The sequence below is a fragment of the Cynocephalus volans genome, chromosome 2 (genome assembly GCF_027409185.1).
Source record: "Cynocephalus volans isolate mCynVol1 chromosome 2, mCynVol1.pri, whole genome shotgun sequence".
In the NCBI taxonomy this organism is placed as follows: Eukaryota; Metazoa; Chordata; class Mammalia; order Dermoptera; family Cynocephalidae; genus Cynocephalus; species Cynocephalus volans.
The window spans coordinates 204026560-204043492 of record NC_084461.1 but is presented as its reverse complement, the minus strand read 5'-3'; the positions used below and the strand labels follow the sequence as shown (position 1 = coordinate 204043492).

The following is a 16933-nucleotide window of genomic DNA, read 5'->3' as shown; positions in this document are numbered from 1 at the left end:
AACCGGGGAGCCTGACGTGATCTGTGATTAGGCTCCATCTTTGTCTCCTTAGCAAACGGGAGATTGCCTAAGCTTACCATCTCCAACTGACGTTGTGCTTACAAGCTATGCCCATCTAGCATATTGGCCTCACCAAGCATTACTAGGTATGGGCAGACCTCTCACTGGGGCAAACTCTAGAGGAGAGGGTCAGACTGTCTCCAGGGACTTGGGGGCCAGAGATCAAGCCACACAGTGGCAACTGGAGAATGGTTTGATTTCCACACATCCTTCCCCAGGGAAGTCAGAAGCTGCACACCAGTCACTGTGGCAGAGGGGAAGCCTTGGTTCAGCCACTTACTAGTTTTGTCACTTTGCCCAAGTCATACAACCTCTCTGATCAGGTCCAGTCTCTCATGGGCCAAATGGAAATAGTAATTAATCTATGAGGGCTCCACCTCACTGCACTATTAGAGGAACAGAATTGCTGTAGGAAGTGGCTTGCAGCCCCTGAATGCAGTGCAGATGAAAGTAATGATGTCATGGAGGCAGGTACCTGTTGAGAACCTGTGAGGTATGTGGTGGGAGTTATAGAAGTTCCAGACCTCCTCCAATTAGTGGGGAACCACGCTGAGCCATATGAGCCAGTTGTAATGAAGTGCTCACTTCAAACTTCATGTTTTGACCCATTCGTGAATTGGTGCTGAAATCAGTTTCAGGGGATGGTGACCAGAATTAAAATAATAAATAAGTAGAATAGAATAATATAAAATTCAACTGAAAATATCAGAGTGCATTATTAGTACGTGTAAGAGCAACTTGTTTCATAAAATGTGTATTTCGGTTGATGTGTGTAAAGTCATTATAAAATGTATTTCTTACTGTGGCTCTCAGTTTTAAATGTGAGAAATGATGTTCTAAGCCAGAGTGAAGGTCTTTAGGTTGGAGGACAGTTAATGAGATCAGGGCAGGCAGGCCTGCAGGCTGTGTGGAGGCTGAAGGTTTGGCCTCTGGAGGCAGAAGAGTGTAGTGCAAGGGTCAAGAGCATGGGTTGTGGAGTCACACAGGCCTGAGTTTGAGTCCCAGCTCTGCCACTTAAACTACATGGTCCTAGGGCTGGCCCATGGCTCACTTGGGAGAGTGTGGTGCTAATAACACCAAGGCCACGGGTTCGGATCCCTATATAGGGATGGCTGGTTAGCTCACTTGGGAGAGCGTGGTGCTGACAGCATCAAGTCAAGGGTAATCTTTAAAAAAAAAAATTAAAAAAAAAAAACCGGAAAAAACCTACATGGTCCTAAACAAGACACTTAACCTTACTTAGTCTTCGATTCTACTGTAAAATGGGGAGAATAATATTATGGTAGGGAGATTATGAAATGTACATGTGATAGAAATTGGTAAGTAGTAAACAACGTACATATGGTCACTGCTATTACTGATGCTATTATTGTTGTTGTAGTTGTGGGGTTTTTGGGTTTTTTTTTTGTTCGGGGATTATAGTTGTGGTGTTTAATGTTATATTGGGGCTGAAGGGTTACTGTGACTTGGAGAGGGTAGAAGGAAGGGCATTCCAGGTAGAGATAGACAAGAAGATGACAAGGGATGAGCATGTATGTGCTTGCTATGAGAGGGGCTGAGAATTGTGTAGAAGGGATTCCTGTCTCAGACAGCAGTTGGATCAGGTGCTTTCTGAGATCCTGAATGACTCAATTGAAGGATAAGTGAAACTTCTGATTTGTAAAAAATGAATAGCCTACAATTTTTCAGGAACACATCCTGTGCAGAAAGAGATGTCTAGCTGCAGTTATAAAGCATGTGGTATGCTGAGTGGTGGGTACAGCCGGACTCCAGTGTTATCCTTTTCACCATCCTGAGGTAGATTAAAGTCCTCTGCAGTTGAAGGAGAGCCATTCAAATGACCATATTTCCTGAAATTTTCTCCAATTTAAGGTTTGAAAAATCAAAATGGATCTTTCAATTGACAAGTACATTTAAAGCAGTAGATCAGATAAGGGGCATAAAGAATAAGTATGTTTTGTAACAATGAATATGCTAATAAAAAAATTTTTTTAAAAAGGAGTAGGGTTTTTTGTTTGTTTCTGAGATCTTGCCAAATCAGTGATGTAGCTTAAAATCCATGGTGTCTTAGAATATAGGAAATATGGTCACTTGTTTTATGCCCTATTGAAATTCCAGTGTGAGGTTTGATGTTGGGGCTCTGAAACTGCCAAAGCTGTCATCTGGCATAAGTTAAAAGAACTCTCAACTTAATGTGTTTCTCTGTGTATCTTCAGTTGGGAGAGTGGGTGTCTCTGAGGTCCTGCAGTCGGATTTTATCAATAAAGCCAGACCCTAGTGTTGAGGTGTCAAATGGACATGTATTTATTTATTTTCTTTTTCACCATGCTGCACAAAGGCAAACAAATGAGCATGTATTTAATCACATGAGAATTCTTTGGAAACTGGTCGTCTCAGGTGAAAGCCTTGCCCTCTGTGAGCCTCAGTTTCCTCATCTGCTCAACGGGGGGATTGGATCAGATATTATCTTCATACATAAATTCCTGTTGACTCAGTGTGGGCACCCTTCCGTTTAGTTAACTAGAAGGCCCATACCCTGCCTTGCTGCATGAACGAGTGCATTGTGGGTAGTGAAACGTGTCATGGCCTGGGATGTGTGGGCCCTTGGTTTCTGCTTCCTGGGTGTTTGAGTGTTGCCTGGAGAGGTGGGTCCCTTTGTAAATTACCTGACCTAAAGGCTTGGTCCCTGCTTTTCTCTTATCAGGGAAAGAAGGGAAGGGAGTGTCCTTGTGTCCTAGTTCTGCCTCTTATGTGGTGAAAGAGGCAGCAGTTGGGAGGGGGGGACAGGGGAGAGGTGACACGTCAGTGTGTTGAGGGGGCTTGGTTTGCCCCAGGCTGTAGTCTCTCAGCTGTTCAGCTCCAAAGCCTAGGCAGTTCCCCAGATCGAGTGCACTGAAAAAGAGAACCTGCCCTTTTGGGTCTGAGAGACCTCAGCTCTGCCAGGGCCCCTCCCTCTGTTCTTCCAACCAGTAAAAGTCATAGCAGCACATTTCCTTCCAGCAGAGAGAGAATCAAAGACTGGAGGGCTGGGCCAAGCCCTAGCCTCACTGTGTCCTGTTCCTGGGAGCCTCCTCTGAGCTGGGTGCCCTGAGTGCCTCCACCCTGTGCTTTCTGGGAGGTCAGGCAAGACTGAGTGCTGGCTCGTGGCTAGAATCTGACTTGGATTTGACTTCGGGTTTGTCCACTGATTTGCTGTTTTTGCTGATTGACTCTGAGCAAGATACCCTCCCTGGGTATCTTATCTCTCTGAGCCTCTGTTTCCTCAATTGTCATTAATATATCTATATCTATATCTATATCTATATCAATATATCTATATAGATACAGATTCTTTTTTTTTTGCGGCTGGCCGGTACCTGGTGGAACCCTAGACCCTTGGTGTTATAAGCACCATGCTCTAACCACCTGAACTAACCAACCAGCCTAATATTTTATTTTGTTAATACCATCAAGTACTTTTTTTAATTGGGGAAAAAAAACCCCACCAGAAGCACAAGAAAGAAATGTAAAAAGTCTGCAATCCAGGGCTGGCCCAGGGCTCACTTGGGAGAGTGTGGTGCTGATAACACCAAGGCCACAGGTTCGGATTCTGTATAGGGATGAATGGTTAGCTCACTGGGTGAGCGTGGTGTTGACAACACCAAGTCAAGGATTAAGATCCCCTTACCAGTCATCTTTAAAAAACAAACAAACAAACAAAAAAACCCTGCAATCCACCACTTTAAAGTAACTTTAAGAAAAGAGTGTGTGTATGTGGAGAGATGCAACACACACACACACACACACATACACACATACATACATATGTACACACACACCTATATGTATTTTTTACCAATATTGCTCTGCAGGCTAAACGAGAAATCATGTATAGAATGCCTAGCCTACAGATGTTGATCTGCTTCTTCTCTTTGCTCCTCAGAGTGATGTGAACTTATGAATTCCTGGGGACCTGCTCCTTGCAGGAAGCTCACTCAATTGATTTACCCTCTGGCTAAGCTAGGGATTCGTGCCCCAGCCCACCTCTGCCTGCTTTGGTGCAGGTCTGCTGCCTGTGGTGGGTTTCAATGCTGAGGGGTTTTCCCCACATTCAGGGCCCACCAGAACGTCAGCTCCAGGAGAATCGGGACTTTGTTCTAGTCACAGGAACACATCCGTACAGCCTGCTCTTACCCTAGAACAATGCCAGCACAGTTGTGATAGCTGCTCAGTCATTAGATGTTGCAAGAATATAAAAGGTAGTGTCTGATGGGCTTTGAAGTATATGTAGGATTTTAATAGGTGGAGACAACTTGGGGAACATTCCGGCAAAGGGACTGGCATGAGTGAAGGTTGAGAGGTAAGAAAAGGCCAAAGCGTAATTGGGGAAACTCTGAGTAACTAGTTTGGCTTGAGTGAAGAGGTGAGTATGTTATTTCTGTACTTGTTTGACTAGTTTTTGCATCCAACACTGCACCTTGCACAAAGGCCCTCTAAAGAGGTTTATTTACTGAGGCAGACCCAGCACAAGAATGCATTGCTTTGGTACACAGATGCAGACACTTGTCCTCTGCTCCAGAGAGGCACAGTGACTCCTGGCCCCATGACACATTGGGAGAGTAGGCACTTGAACCTGGTGTCTCTCTGGCCTCTGCCTTCCAGGGAGGGGGGCAGTGTTCCCTTTCATCTGCAATAGGGCATTCATGAGTTAGTGGCCCCAAAGGGAATGGCAGGATGGAGGGCAAGGGAAGTGGGGTCCAACCAGGCTAGTGGCTGGGCTGAAGCCAGGGCCTTTGCTTCTCTTGGCACATCTGATGGGCCCTGCCCTCTGCTCTACAGGCTGGAGGAAGTCCCCCTGGAGGTGCTGAGGCAGAGGGAGTCCAAGTGGCTGGACATGCTCAACAACTGGGACAAATGGATGGCCAAGAAGCACAAAAAGGTGAGGGGTGGGGCCTTGGGCCTTGGGCTGGGAGTTGGCAGCCTGGGGAGGAGGAGGAAGAGGGAGGAACTTCATCAGCTTGGGACAGCAGGGGCTTCTCCAACCGCTAGACTGTCTTAGATGTCCTCCGTCTGCTAGATGGGGAGCAAAAGCTGGCTGGAAGGCAGGGTGAAGGTTGGGCCCTCACAGATGACTTCAGATTCACACAGTACTTTGTCCTGGAGTTAAACTTCAAAGCTGCTCTTAGCCACTAGTAGCCCTTGGCAGCTTTCCTCTAGCCCTTCTGGCAGAAGGCCTTAAGTGCTGCTCACTACCTATCAGGGAGGCCTTTATAATTACCAATAAGAGCTAACAGGTATGGAACCTGTGCAGCGTGCTGGGCACTTGACTTGGTTAATCCTTATAACATGCCAATGAGGTTAGTAGTAGTAGTACTATCTCCACTTTGCAGATGACCTGCAGAATGAAGATTTGAACCCAGGAAGTGTAACTTTAGCACCTGCCCTCTAAACCATCACAGTAAGGGGCCTTCTTCACCCTCTAGATTAATTTGATGACTCCCCTCTTGCCTCCTGGCTGAAGCAAAAAGAAGGAATAGAAACCTCACAGTTTACAAATGGTCCCCATAAAAATGAAAACAGTTAGTGATCCTTTTCTTGTAAGGCTATCTTTAGGCACTAGCTCTCTCACCCTGTGGGAACGTCCTTGCCCACCCGTGTAAAGTGTGTGTGCTGATGTCCTCAGCCGTCCTTGGCTGCCCTCAGCCTAGAGTAGGACTGTCCAGAGCCTCACAGCTGGTGTCTCTGCACAAGTTCCCAGTCCACAAAGTGGACTTCTGTTGCCTCAGCAGTGGCCACACCAGGCCTTGCCCTGGGAGCTCTTCCTGCCTGCCTGTGGAGACTTGGACTCTCCCTATGGTCAGGAAGTCACAGCACAGGAAAGGCAATACCTGTTTCAGGAAGTGGGCTCAGACTCAACACTTCTATACTCATCCCAAGTCCTGGTGACAGCTGAGCATTGTTTGCTGTCATCAGCTGGCACATTGGTGTGGTCTAGGCTGGCACAGTTGGCTGCGAGGCCTAGCAAAAAGCTCAGGATGAAGTCAGGTATGAGCTTGGGCCCAGCTCCACTCACTTCTTCTCTTCATGCCTGTGGCTAGCTGTGTAACTTGAGGCAAGTCACTTCACCCTCTCAGCCTCAGTTTCTCTGGTGAAGTGGTAGTGATAATCCTGTTGTGAGGCTCCCACGAGGTGGTGACTATCAGTGCTTTACAGAGGTTAAAGCCCTGTGCCATGGGAGGAGAGGCTCACCCAGGCATGGGCTTTCTTGTTATTCCATGTGGGCTTTGGGATACTCTTTTTTTGCTTATTAGAAAACCTTTTTCTCTTTCTCTCTTTTAAAAAAAAAAAAAATTAAAGGCAGTTATTCCTCAGCTGCTTCCTGCTTGACTCTGGTCTTTTTTTCTGCCTCATCACCCCCCAGGCTCTTGCTTGACTCTGTGGTCTTTTTTTCTGCCTCATCACCCCCCAGGCTCTTGCCCTGAGCTGTGGCTTGGTCTCCACCTGTCTGATGTAGTGATGGGTAGTTGGCAGGGACAGTGGCTCTGGCCTTCTTGCCTCAGCCTCCTTGCAAAGGGAGGTTCCAGAGGGGAGCCTTGAGGAGCTCCTCTCAGCAGAGCAGCCAGCAGCACTTCCTCTTCCCTGGTGCTTCCCTGGCACTGTGGTTAGAGTCTGAGGGCTGCCCCTGCCCAGCAGAGGCCTCCACAGGATTGCTTCAACCCACCCTCCCCAGAAGCCTAATCCACTGCTCCGCTCCAGATGAGAGCCAATACATGGTACTCCTCCTGCTGCCTAAGGTGTGACCACACTGACCCTGCCCTGGTAGCTCTTCCTGCCCGCCTATGGAGGCTTGGGCTCTTCTCTGGTCAGGAAGTCATGGCACAGGAAGGACAATACCTGTTTCAGGAAGTGGGCTCAGACTCAACACTTCTAGACTCATCTGAGTTCTGCTGAGAGCTGCCTTCCTTCCCCCTCTGCCAGCTGTGTCCAGAACAGAATTCTGGGCCTGCAGGGAGGCAGGGCTGTGACTGGAATGCTTTCTTCCCCTGTAGGGCCCTGCCCTGGGGGTCTACCCTGCCCTCCCAGAGTTCATCAGGCAAGGGTATAGCCTCACTATTGTCATGGAGATCTCCTTTCCCAGCATTGTCTCAGAGAATGCTAATCTTTTGTGCTTTCTGGGAGCACTTTCTCATGCTTTATCCTTACTGATCCCTACCATCCTCCCTAAGGCAGGCAGGTAGAGATTACCATCTTCAGAACCTTTGTGCTGAGGAAGACAGTGGAGGCCAGAGTGAGAAAGGCTAGCTATACTCCTGGCTGTCTGTCCCCAGCTCCCCAGCCCCGCAGCCTCGGGCCTGTAGTGAGAGCGGGGCCTCTCTGGGAAACTTAGTGGACTGAAAGTGTTCCAGGGCTCTTCTGGAGCAAGCCAAGTATGATAGGGGCTGTGATGATGGGGGGCCTGCCTCATGCTGAGCTTGGCCCTGGGGGCAGCTTGAAGGGCCTGTGACTCTGGGCTGTACTAGATCCCTTTGCCAAAGCCTGCCCAAAGTGGCTTCCTTAAGGAGACCGTTGTCCCACAGCAGTGGGGAACTGTTCCCAGGGTTTGGAGCAGTTCCCTTCTGCTCCCTTCCTCTTCCCCCTGTCCCAGAAGGGCTAGCTTGGCTCCTCTGACCAGCCATTGCTGCTCTCTCTGCTCTGCCCTCAGCCTGCCTGCCTGTCTCCTTCCTGGTTCTTGACCCTCTCTGACCCTTGGAAAGTTTTCTCTTGTTTGCACTGGTCTTCAGGAAGGCCAGGGTTCTGTGTCTCCCTCCTCTTAAGAGCTCCCAGAGGGACTGTTTGAGGGGGTTTCCAGGTGAGGGGAAGTTAGGTGTGAACCAAGGCCCTGGAGCTTCCATGTCAGGCAACCTCGTGGGATGGAGGGGTGGAGAGGAAGCCATCACTTACTGAACACAGACTATGTGTCAGGTCCCACGCTAAGCACGTTTTTCATCCTTCTAATGGAATCCTTTCAACAGCTCTGCAGAGTAGTAGGAATTATCATTCTAACCTTACAGTTGATGAGAAGTGATGGGCTCAAGGTCAGTGCTGGATTCAAGCCCACATCCAGGTGCTTTTCTCATGCCCTGAGCACCCATCTCCTTTATCCCAGGCCAGGCTGCTTAGTGCAGGGGCTGAGGGAGTGTCATTGACCAACCCCTCCAAAATCCCCCCCAGCATTCCATAGGAGTGGTGCCTCTGCCTTTGCCCTCACTCTCCTTGACGGGTCAGGGCATCTGCCTTCAGAGCCTCATTCTGGTCCCAAGCCCAGGGGGAGCCCCCTCCCCGTCCATCTCTGAGAGACCAGTGAAGTAGAAGTGCACGGGGCTGGATCCCTGGGTCTCTGACTGTGTGACCTCAACTTTTCCCACTCTGTGTCAGTTTCTGCATTTGTAAAAGACACGATAGTTTTTCAAACTGGGTTTTGGCAACAGCAGACTTTTTCTGATAAAAACAGCTAGCCTGAATTGAGCATAACTCTGAGTCATGAGCTACCTCAAACACTTCCTCCCTTATTTCTCCCATTTTGTGAGTGGCAGGGACGACCTGGGCCATTTTAGCAAGGGCCCTCGATCAGGACTCACACCCAGGCCAGCTGCCTCTGCCCCAGGCTGGTGACCTCGGGAGCTCTGGTTCAAGAAGAGGAGAAGAGAGGAGATTCTTGACCAAAACAAAGAGGGAGCCATTTTAGCAGCTCCTCTCTTTCTTCTGAATTCTGCTGAGGTTTCTTCCCTCCAGGCTGGCTGTGTCCTGCCACAGGGCTGCTTAAACCAGCGCCCTACACAGTGAAGATCCTCTCCTGGGGAGAAATTGTGGGGCTTGCCCAACTTGTATGGTTCCTTTTTGATTCAGAAAATAGTGTGGGGGTTTGGAATTCTATGGAATGCCTGTGTTGTCGCTGGACCAGGAGATGTGAGACTCTGCCCTTACCTTGTGGCAGCATATCTAATTGCAGTCACCCCCCATACCTCCACATAGGATCTGCATTATTGCAACATTAGGAGAGAGAGTCCTCTTTTCTCCCCTTTCCACTCTTGCTGATGTGCTCTTGCACTTGCAGAGGGGCTGGCCTGAGAGGATGCATGGGCACAGCTGTCCTTTTGACTTTCAGATCCGTCTGCGGTGCCAGAAGGGCATCCCACCTTCTCTACGGGGCCGTGCTTGGCAGTACCTGTCAGGAGGCAAGGTCAAGCTACAGCAGAACCCTGGAAAGTTTGACGTGAGTTTCCCTTCCTTTACTCTGCCCTTTTTTCCATGTCTCTCAGAGTCCTCCTCATGACAGCGATCCTCCGTATGCTTACCTGGACCTCGGCAGGATGAGCAGTCAATGGAACCTTCAGTCATATACCTGACTGTCCAGGCCCTGGGAGGCCAGACTGGCCCAGTCCTGGGTACCTGTAACCCCTGGAGGCTCTGCTCATCTGAGGCTCCAGCCCTGAGCAGACCTCAATGGAATGGACAGATTTGTTACCCCTCATTCTAGCTCTTTCTCTTGACAGCCACTCAAGTTTACTTTCTTGGGCTCAGTGGGCTACATCCCAATGCTTGGTCATCAGGAGAGGGCACTCAGACCACTTCTCTGATTGCCTTGGGTTCTGCACTCTGGGTCTTTGAGGGTTTGCCCAACAGGACCACAGGACCCTGAACATTTTCTGGCCTCCCATTCTCTACCTTTCTAATGCCTCACCCATACCCAGCCAGACACAGTCCACCTGGGTTGCTCGTAGGGTTGTCAGCCCTGGGCGTGGCAGAGCCAAAACAGTATCGCCAGGGGTCAGAAGCCAGTCAGTGGACAGAGAGGGTGCCCTTTGCTGCCATGCCTTCCTCTGCCCTGCAGCTGGCTAGAGTAAAATACTCCTCCATTCATTCACTGAGCTGGGCAGCTCCTCTAACTTGCTCCCCTAGGGAACTATGGGGAGGCAGTTGGCCAGCTCTTTGTTAACATACTTCATACTGTCTTCATTCCTGTCTTGTCAAACCTGTTCTCTTGGAAGGGTAGGTGGGGGCAGGGCAGCCTAGAGTTTCTGCTATTGACCTGGAGAGGGCAAGAACTGTTAGCTGACAGCACTTGGATGGTGGGGGGAAGGGGGGGTTCTGGGGTGGGCAAAAGGATAGGGCCTTGGTGGAGAATCTGGTTGGGGGCATCTCTGATTTGGGGTGACTGTATTATCCCACAGAGCACCAATACCAGGCCCCACTAGAGCAGCCTCTCGACTCCAGAGTTTTCCTCCCAGTGGCTACATCTCTTCCATTTCAAAGGACTGTGTCCTGGGCAGAGTGGGAGGCTCAGGGTGGGAGCCCCATTTCAAATCTGTAGCTTACATCAGCCTGCCAGAGCCCAGGCATGGGTGGCACAGTTCAGCAGATGTGAGCGCATCCATAGTGTGCAGAGTACAGAGGGTGTGTGTGTGTGTGTGTGTGTGTGTGTGTGTGTGTGTGTGTCAGAGAGGAATCAGAGGGTGTGTGTGTGTGTGTGTGTGTGTGTCAGAGAGGAATCAGCCACCCCCATCAGGTCTGGAAGTTTGCTTGTGGAAGAAGGTAGATTTGCCAGGAAAGGCCTTCAGTGCACGGAAGCTAAGTGGTGAGTCCATGCAGCAGTCCTAGGGGCTGGAAGAGTGGTTTGCACATACATGTGGAAGGACTTTGCCTGTAGGTGACCCAGAGGAAGCAGACAAGGATGAGAAACTCCCTCTGGCTGCTGTGGGTATGTGAGCCAAGGCAGGGTACAGTGAGGGCCCTGTGGTGGCAGCATACCACCACTCCCACCCCGGGGCCCTCTGTTTAACTCTGCAGCCCTGGTGGCCGACCCCGACCGCAGAAGTCAGGGCAGGTTCTATAGGCTTTAGCGGCTCCACCTTCTCCTGCACTTACTATTTCTTCCTCCTTCCTTGGGCAGGCAGGTCCTTCCTGTCCTTTTTTACCTGATTTTCTTCTCTGGCTTCACCTCATGATGGCACCTGCGCCTCTCAGGCTCATGGAGGCTGCAGGCCCATACCTGCCAGCAGCCTGCACCTGCCTTTGATTCCCAGTGCCCTTTTTCCCTGAAGGCCCCTTCTCCTTTCTCACCAACCATGTGCAGTTGAGTGCCTTGGGCCGCTGAGGTACCAGATGAACACATTCGAGGAACTGACTTCTGAAGTTCTCAGGACCCCACCTCATAGGAACCACCAGGAGAATTTGTGGGGCCCTCCTCCCTTTTCTGTTGAAAGCAAACCTCCATTGTCCTCAGACAGTGCCTAGGGGTGCATTGGAAACACACAGGCCCTTGTCTTGGGGGTATACTGGGCTACAGAGGGTGTGTACCCACCTATTTCTCTGTGTACCCACCTACTTCGCTGTGTGCCTGCTCCAGGACCCTCTGTGGAGGCCCTGGCCCCTCCCTACACTCTCCAGCCTTGAGCACTCTGTCAGCCTTTCATCTCAGTAATGATGCTCCAGTCAAGTTCCTGGCACCCTATGTTCTTTAGCTTAATGCAGGGATACCCTCCCTGATGGGCACAGAGGGAAAGGGGCTTGTATGATGTCACCTGCTGGTCAGGGCTATGGTCTGGGTTTGTGCCCACATGGTGTGTGTGCTGAGGCCCTGGCTTCCATCCTGAGGGCCTTCCCTGGTGCTGCTCCTGCCCTGCAGGCAACTTGTGCTTGCTCTGCTTACCTGCTCAGCCCTCTGGGTTTCCTTCTTATCAATTTTTTCTTTGTTTCTTTTTTTAATTGAGGTAAGAATTTACATAGAGTAAAACACACAGATCTTGAGTGTGCCATTCATTGAGTTTTGACAACTAATATATGTCCATGTAACCAACATGCAAATTAAGACCAAGAATGTTTCAAAGAATCAAGAAAAGATTTTTCTTTTTGTATAACTTTGTTTTTATAAAGGAGCACATGCTATAAGATATTCATGGAAGTTCAAAGAAAAGAAAACGTTGAAACTTCAGCACCTAGAAAAGCATCTGAGGTTAATAGTTTGACAAATGTCACATCCTTCCAGACAGCATTCTGTGTATATCACACACACACACAGATACCTTCCTGAATAGGTGACATCACCTGCACAGGGAGATGAGTAGCAGAGGAGTTGGGTTGATGGCTCTGAGTCAGACTTGGCTTCCAGTCCTAGCTCCACCGTTTTTCTAGCCACAAGGCCTTGGGCAAGTGACTTTTCTTTCACCCTGAGTTTCCTCATCTGTGAACAGGACCTGTCCTTGGGAGTTGAGAAGAGTCAGTGAGGCCCACAGGTGATCCATGCTCAGCTCAGCACCTGGTGCAGAGCGGTGGTAACAGGTGGTAGCTATTGCTTTGATATAAGTAGCCTTCCATCTTAAGGATGTGACATAATGTATCTAAGTCTTGAATGTAGGGCATAGAGGTCATTCCAGCCACACCTGGGATGGATTCTCTGCCTACAAGAGATGCTAGAGCCAGGATGCCCCTTCAGGGTTTCCAGAGCCCTTCCCTCCTTGCCCCTTTGCCCCTGCCCAGGCTTCCTTACCTGTCTTCAGGGAGGCCTGGTCCTGTGATGGGAATGGGATTGGGTGAGCATTGCCCCTGGTGGAGGGCTCTTCCAAAACCTGGGACAGCTGTATCCTGTCAGGAGTGCCCTCTCCACCCTCCCCAGCCCCTAACGTGTGCCCTTGTTCTTGTTTCCAGGAGCTGGACATGTCCCCTGGGGACCCCAAGTGGCTGGATGTGATTGAGCGTGACCTGCACCGGCAGTTCCCTTTCCATGAGATGTTTGTGTCCCGGGGGGGCCATGGGTGAGCAGGCTGGGCCTTCTGGGCTGGAGGTGGCTCTTGGCTGCCTCCCTCAGGGCACAGAGGAGGTACAATGAGTTTGGGAGTACCTCCAGGGCCTAGAAGCTTGGTGCCCTCACCCAGCACTCTTAGCATTTCCGTTTTTTGGTTTGAGTCTGATGGGTGCTCTTAGCGTCTCCTTTTACCTCTGGGGCAGCTTTCATCACTTACTCCCTAGAGTGCTAGGGCTTGCCCAACCTGGCCCTCTTCTGGGAACAGGTTTTGTGTGGGAGAAAGAGGGTTAGAGGGAATTGGGTAGGCAGGGGGTATGCAAGAAAGAAGAGCAGGCCTGGGAGAAAGCTGGCCTGGCCGAGGGGCCACAGCTGCTGAAGGAGGGGCCCCCACTTCCAGCCCTGACACATCCTCACCCTGTATCTGGCTGGCCTCCTGCCCTGGCCCTGCTCCCTGCTTTCTTTTTGAGTATCTTTCCTCACCTGTTGTGGGGGAGCCCCTCCCTGCTTTCCTCCTCTGGGCGTGTGAGAGTCCATATGCTGCAGTGGGAGATTGACCCCTTGGTGACCACAAGCAGGTCACCTCCCACTCCAGGGAAGTATAGATTTTTAGGTCTGGTCCAGTGGGGCACAGGTGAGGACAGTGGGTAGCAGAGTCACACCTGTCATCACTACCCCACTTGGCCTCTCCACAGTCAGCAGGACCTATTCCGTGTGCTGAAGGCCTACACACTGTACCGACCTGAGGAGGGCTACTGCCAGGCCCAGGCACCCATTGCTGCCGTTCTGCTCATGCACATGCCTGCTGAGGTAGCATCAGACCCTGGGGAAGCGGGCAGGAGGGTGGGCAGGGAACCCCCAGCAGCAAGGCCTCACGTCTGTCTCTCCTACAGCAAGCCTTCTGGTGCCTGGTACAGATCTGTGAGAAGTACCTGCCCGGCTACTACAGTGAGAAACTGGTGAGTCTTGCCTGGCCTGAACTGCACAGTCTAGATGCTCTCTGTGGCTCCTCCAGGCCCTTATCTCCACAGTCACTCCTGCCTAGGTTAAAACCATTCCAGTATTGGGCTGAGCCCGTGGCGCACTCGGTAGCGTGCTGCGCTAGCAGCGCGGCGTCACTCCCGCCGCCGCGGGTTCGGATCCTATATAAGGATGACCGGTGCACTCACTGGCTGAGCGCCGGTCACGGGAAAAAAAAAAAAAAACCATTCCAGTATCTGTTGCCTTCAGGCTGAAGGCTCAAGTCCCAGGCTCCAACGTCATTAGTTCCACACTTGCCTCCATCTCTGCCTCCAGCTGCTCTGGCCTCTTGCTGGGATCAAAGTTCTTCCAGGGCACCAAGTTCCTCCCTGCCCTGACATAGGCTTAAACTTCTGCTTGGAAGCTCCTTTCCTTCCTCTTTCCCCTCAGCTTTCAGCCCTCAGGGAACTTTCCTTGATCCTGACAGGTGGGACCCTTCAGCACAGGCACACTGAACATTCCTGTTCCTGCCATGTTGTGGGCACTCAATTCCATCTCCTTCATGCTCATGTGCTCCTTTTCACTATAAGCTCTGTGAGGGGGACCAGCCATGTTTGGTTTGCTCATTGTTGGATCCCAGCACCCCACAGAGGCTTCCACCCTACAGGCAGCAGCTGCCTGAGGAATGAATGAATGAGTGCATGCCTGGTACTGGGCACTGGGGCGAGTCCCTGCCCTGGCTCCTGTGGGCCATAGTCATGGCCCTATGGCTTCAATGTCCCCCACAGGAGGCAATCCAGCTAGATGGGGAGATCCTGTTCTCGCTGCTGCAGAAGGTGTCACCTGTGGCCTACAAGCACCTCAACCAGCAGAAGATCGACCCACTGCTCTACATGACAGAGTGGTTCATGTGCGCCTTCGCTCGCACCCTGCCCTGGAGCTCTGTGCTGCGCGTCTGGGATATGTTCTTCTGCGAAGGTATCAGCTCAGCCCAGCCCACCCAACAGGGAGCCTGTATTTCTGTTGAAATCCCCTAAAGGCCCTTTGAACTCACTGCTTGCCCCCATGCAGGAGTCAAGATCATCTTCCGGGTGGGGCTGGTGCTGCTGAAGCATGCATTGGGCTCCCCTGAGAAGGTCAAAGCCTGCCAGGGCCAGTACGAGACCATCGAGCGACTGCGGAGCCTCAGTCCCAAGATCATGCAGGAGGCCTTCCTGGTCCAGGAGGTGCGGCCCACACCTGCCCCTCGCCACTGGGAAGGGAGGGGGAGATGGTGGGGGCTTTGCAGAAGGGAGCCTGCTCTCTGCCCCTGAGGGTGGGTCACCTGGACCAGGCCTGCTGCTTAGGAGCCCAGGACAGTGTGGGGAGCCTCATCCTCCTGTCTGAATGAGGCAAGTGGGGCACAGAGAGGCCTAGCTTTGGGGCCTTCCTTATCTGAGCCACTTGGGAACAGAGTAGCTGCAACCCATAACCTTCTCTTCTTCCCTGGTACCATGTTCACGGCCTTCGCTTTGTTTTCCTTTTTCTTTCTTTGTGGATACATGTCTCTCAAGGGCTGCAGTGAGGTGATGTGTATATGGCTAGCTTCTCTGGGTTGAGTGAGCACCAGGCTGGGGGCATGGCTGATGCCAGTGTGTGGGGCAGAAGCAGAAGAACAGTGTCCATTTTTGCACCTGCTTCTCCCAACAGCTGCTGAGGGCTGTGGCTTTATCCCCATTTTACACATGAGACAACGGAGGCTCACAGAGGCAGGATCTTAAAGCAGCTCCCCCAAAGTCACCAGAAGGTGGTGAAGCTGGAACTTGAGCCCAGGCAGTCTCCCCCAGGCAGTGGAGGTGGGGGACATGTTGGCAGAGAGTAGGTTTTACCTATTTGAGTAGGTTTTACCCCTTCTGCCCCATAGTTGGGCAAGAGGACTTATGAGTTGTGGGCAGCTTTCTCCTCTGAGACACCTTTCTCCTTTGCTCACCTGGCAAACAGCTCTGGGACTTGGGACCATACCTGCATCCTTCCTGGTCAGCATTTAGCAGCCAGGGCTAGGGCTGCTGATGGAGAGTGGGGGCACAGGCTGGGAGGCAGACGGGGGATGTCCTTCTTCCTGGTGCCCACCTGCCCATCACTGCCTCTGCAGGTGGTAGAGTTGCCTGTGACAGAGCGCCAGATTGAGCGTGAGCACCTCATCCAGCTGCGGCGCTGGCAGGAGACCCGGGGTGAGTTGCAATGCCGTTCCCCACCCAGGCTGCACGGCGCCAAGGCCATCCTGGATGCAGAGCCTGGCCCCCGGCCCACCCTGCAACCTTCACCGTCCATCCGCCTGCCTCCAGATGCCCCCCTCCCTGGCTCCAAAGCCAAGCCCAAGCTGCCCAAGCAAGTCCAGAAAGAGCAGTGGAGGCGGACAAAGGCGAGTGGGCAACCAGACAAGCCTCCAGCCCCAAATCAAGCTGTGGTGGTGGCTGCTGCAGGAGATGCATGTCCCCCACTGGATGTGCCTCCGAAGGACCTGGCCCCCCAGGACTCAACCCCCCAGGACTCAGCTCCCCAGGACTCAGCCCACCACCACTCCCAGGAGAGCCTGACATCCCAGGAGAGTGAGGACACCTACTTGTAACCTCAGGCTGCTGGGGTGCGGTCTTCACACACCTATTTTGTTCACAGACTGACACTCCAGGGCCTGCCCACCCTCTGAGAGGCCACCTGCCTGGCCACTGGGCCAGGACAGAGTCTGGCTGGCCTGGCACAGATTCTGCCTGAGCCTCCTTATTTATTTTTTCTAGAGTAGACCTCGGGCTGGCCCAGCCAGGGCAGGCAGAAGCTAGGGCCAAGTGGTCAGGGCCTCACTCAGCCCCCTTTTCCTGGGGGGGTGCTCTCCAGGGCTAGGACAGTGACATGAGGGGACAGTGTGGGGTGTTCTTTGTGTAAAATAGAAACATGGTTTTGTACAGAAATAAACAGGCTTGTGTAAAGAGCTGGTGTATAGCTAGGGAGTGGGAGGGAGGGGGTGCCACCCTGATGTTCAGCATCTCTCCTCCACGTCCTACAGAACCCCCCATCCTGGGCCCCCAACCTAGCACCAGAGGCTTTCTGAGAAGTATCTTTGCCAGAGGAGATGCCAAGTCCAGGGCCACCCTCTGTTCTTGGCCCCCATTTTCTCTCCAT

General features: G+C 51.8%; 1 protein-coding gene across 1 annotated transcript in view; it reads left to right on the top strand.

Moving 5' to 3' along the window:
- TBC1D10A (TBC1 domain family member 10A) overlaps positions 1-16726 on the top strand; it is a 30374-nt gene extending 13648 nt beyond the window's left edge. Inside the window, exons 2-9 of the mRNA XM_063087065.1 lie at positions 4879-4978; positions 9185-9292; positions 12724-12830; positions 13513-13627; positions 13711-13776; positions 14566-14755; positions 14849-15003; positions 15909-16726. Coding sequence (XP_062943135.1) covers positions 4879-4978; positions 9185-9292; positions 12724-12830; positions 13513-13627; positions 13711-13776; positions 14566-14755; positions 14849-15003; positions 15909-16385 — 1318 coding nt within the window. The 3' untranslated portion in view covers positions 16386-16726. The remainder of the gene's footprint in view (positions 1-4878; positions 4979-9184; positions 9293-12723; positions 12831-13512; positions 13628-13710; positions 13777-14565; positions 14756-14848; positions 15004-15908) is intronic.
- The last annotated feature ends 207 nt before the right edge of the window (positions 16727-16933 follow it).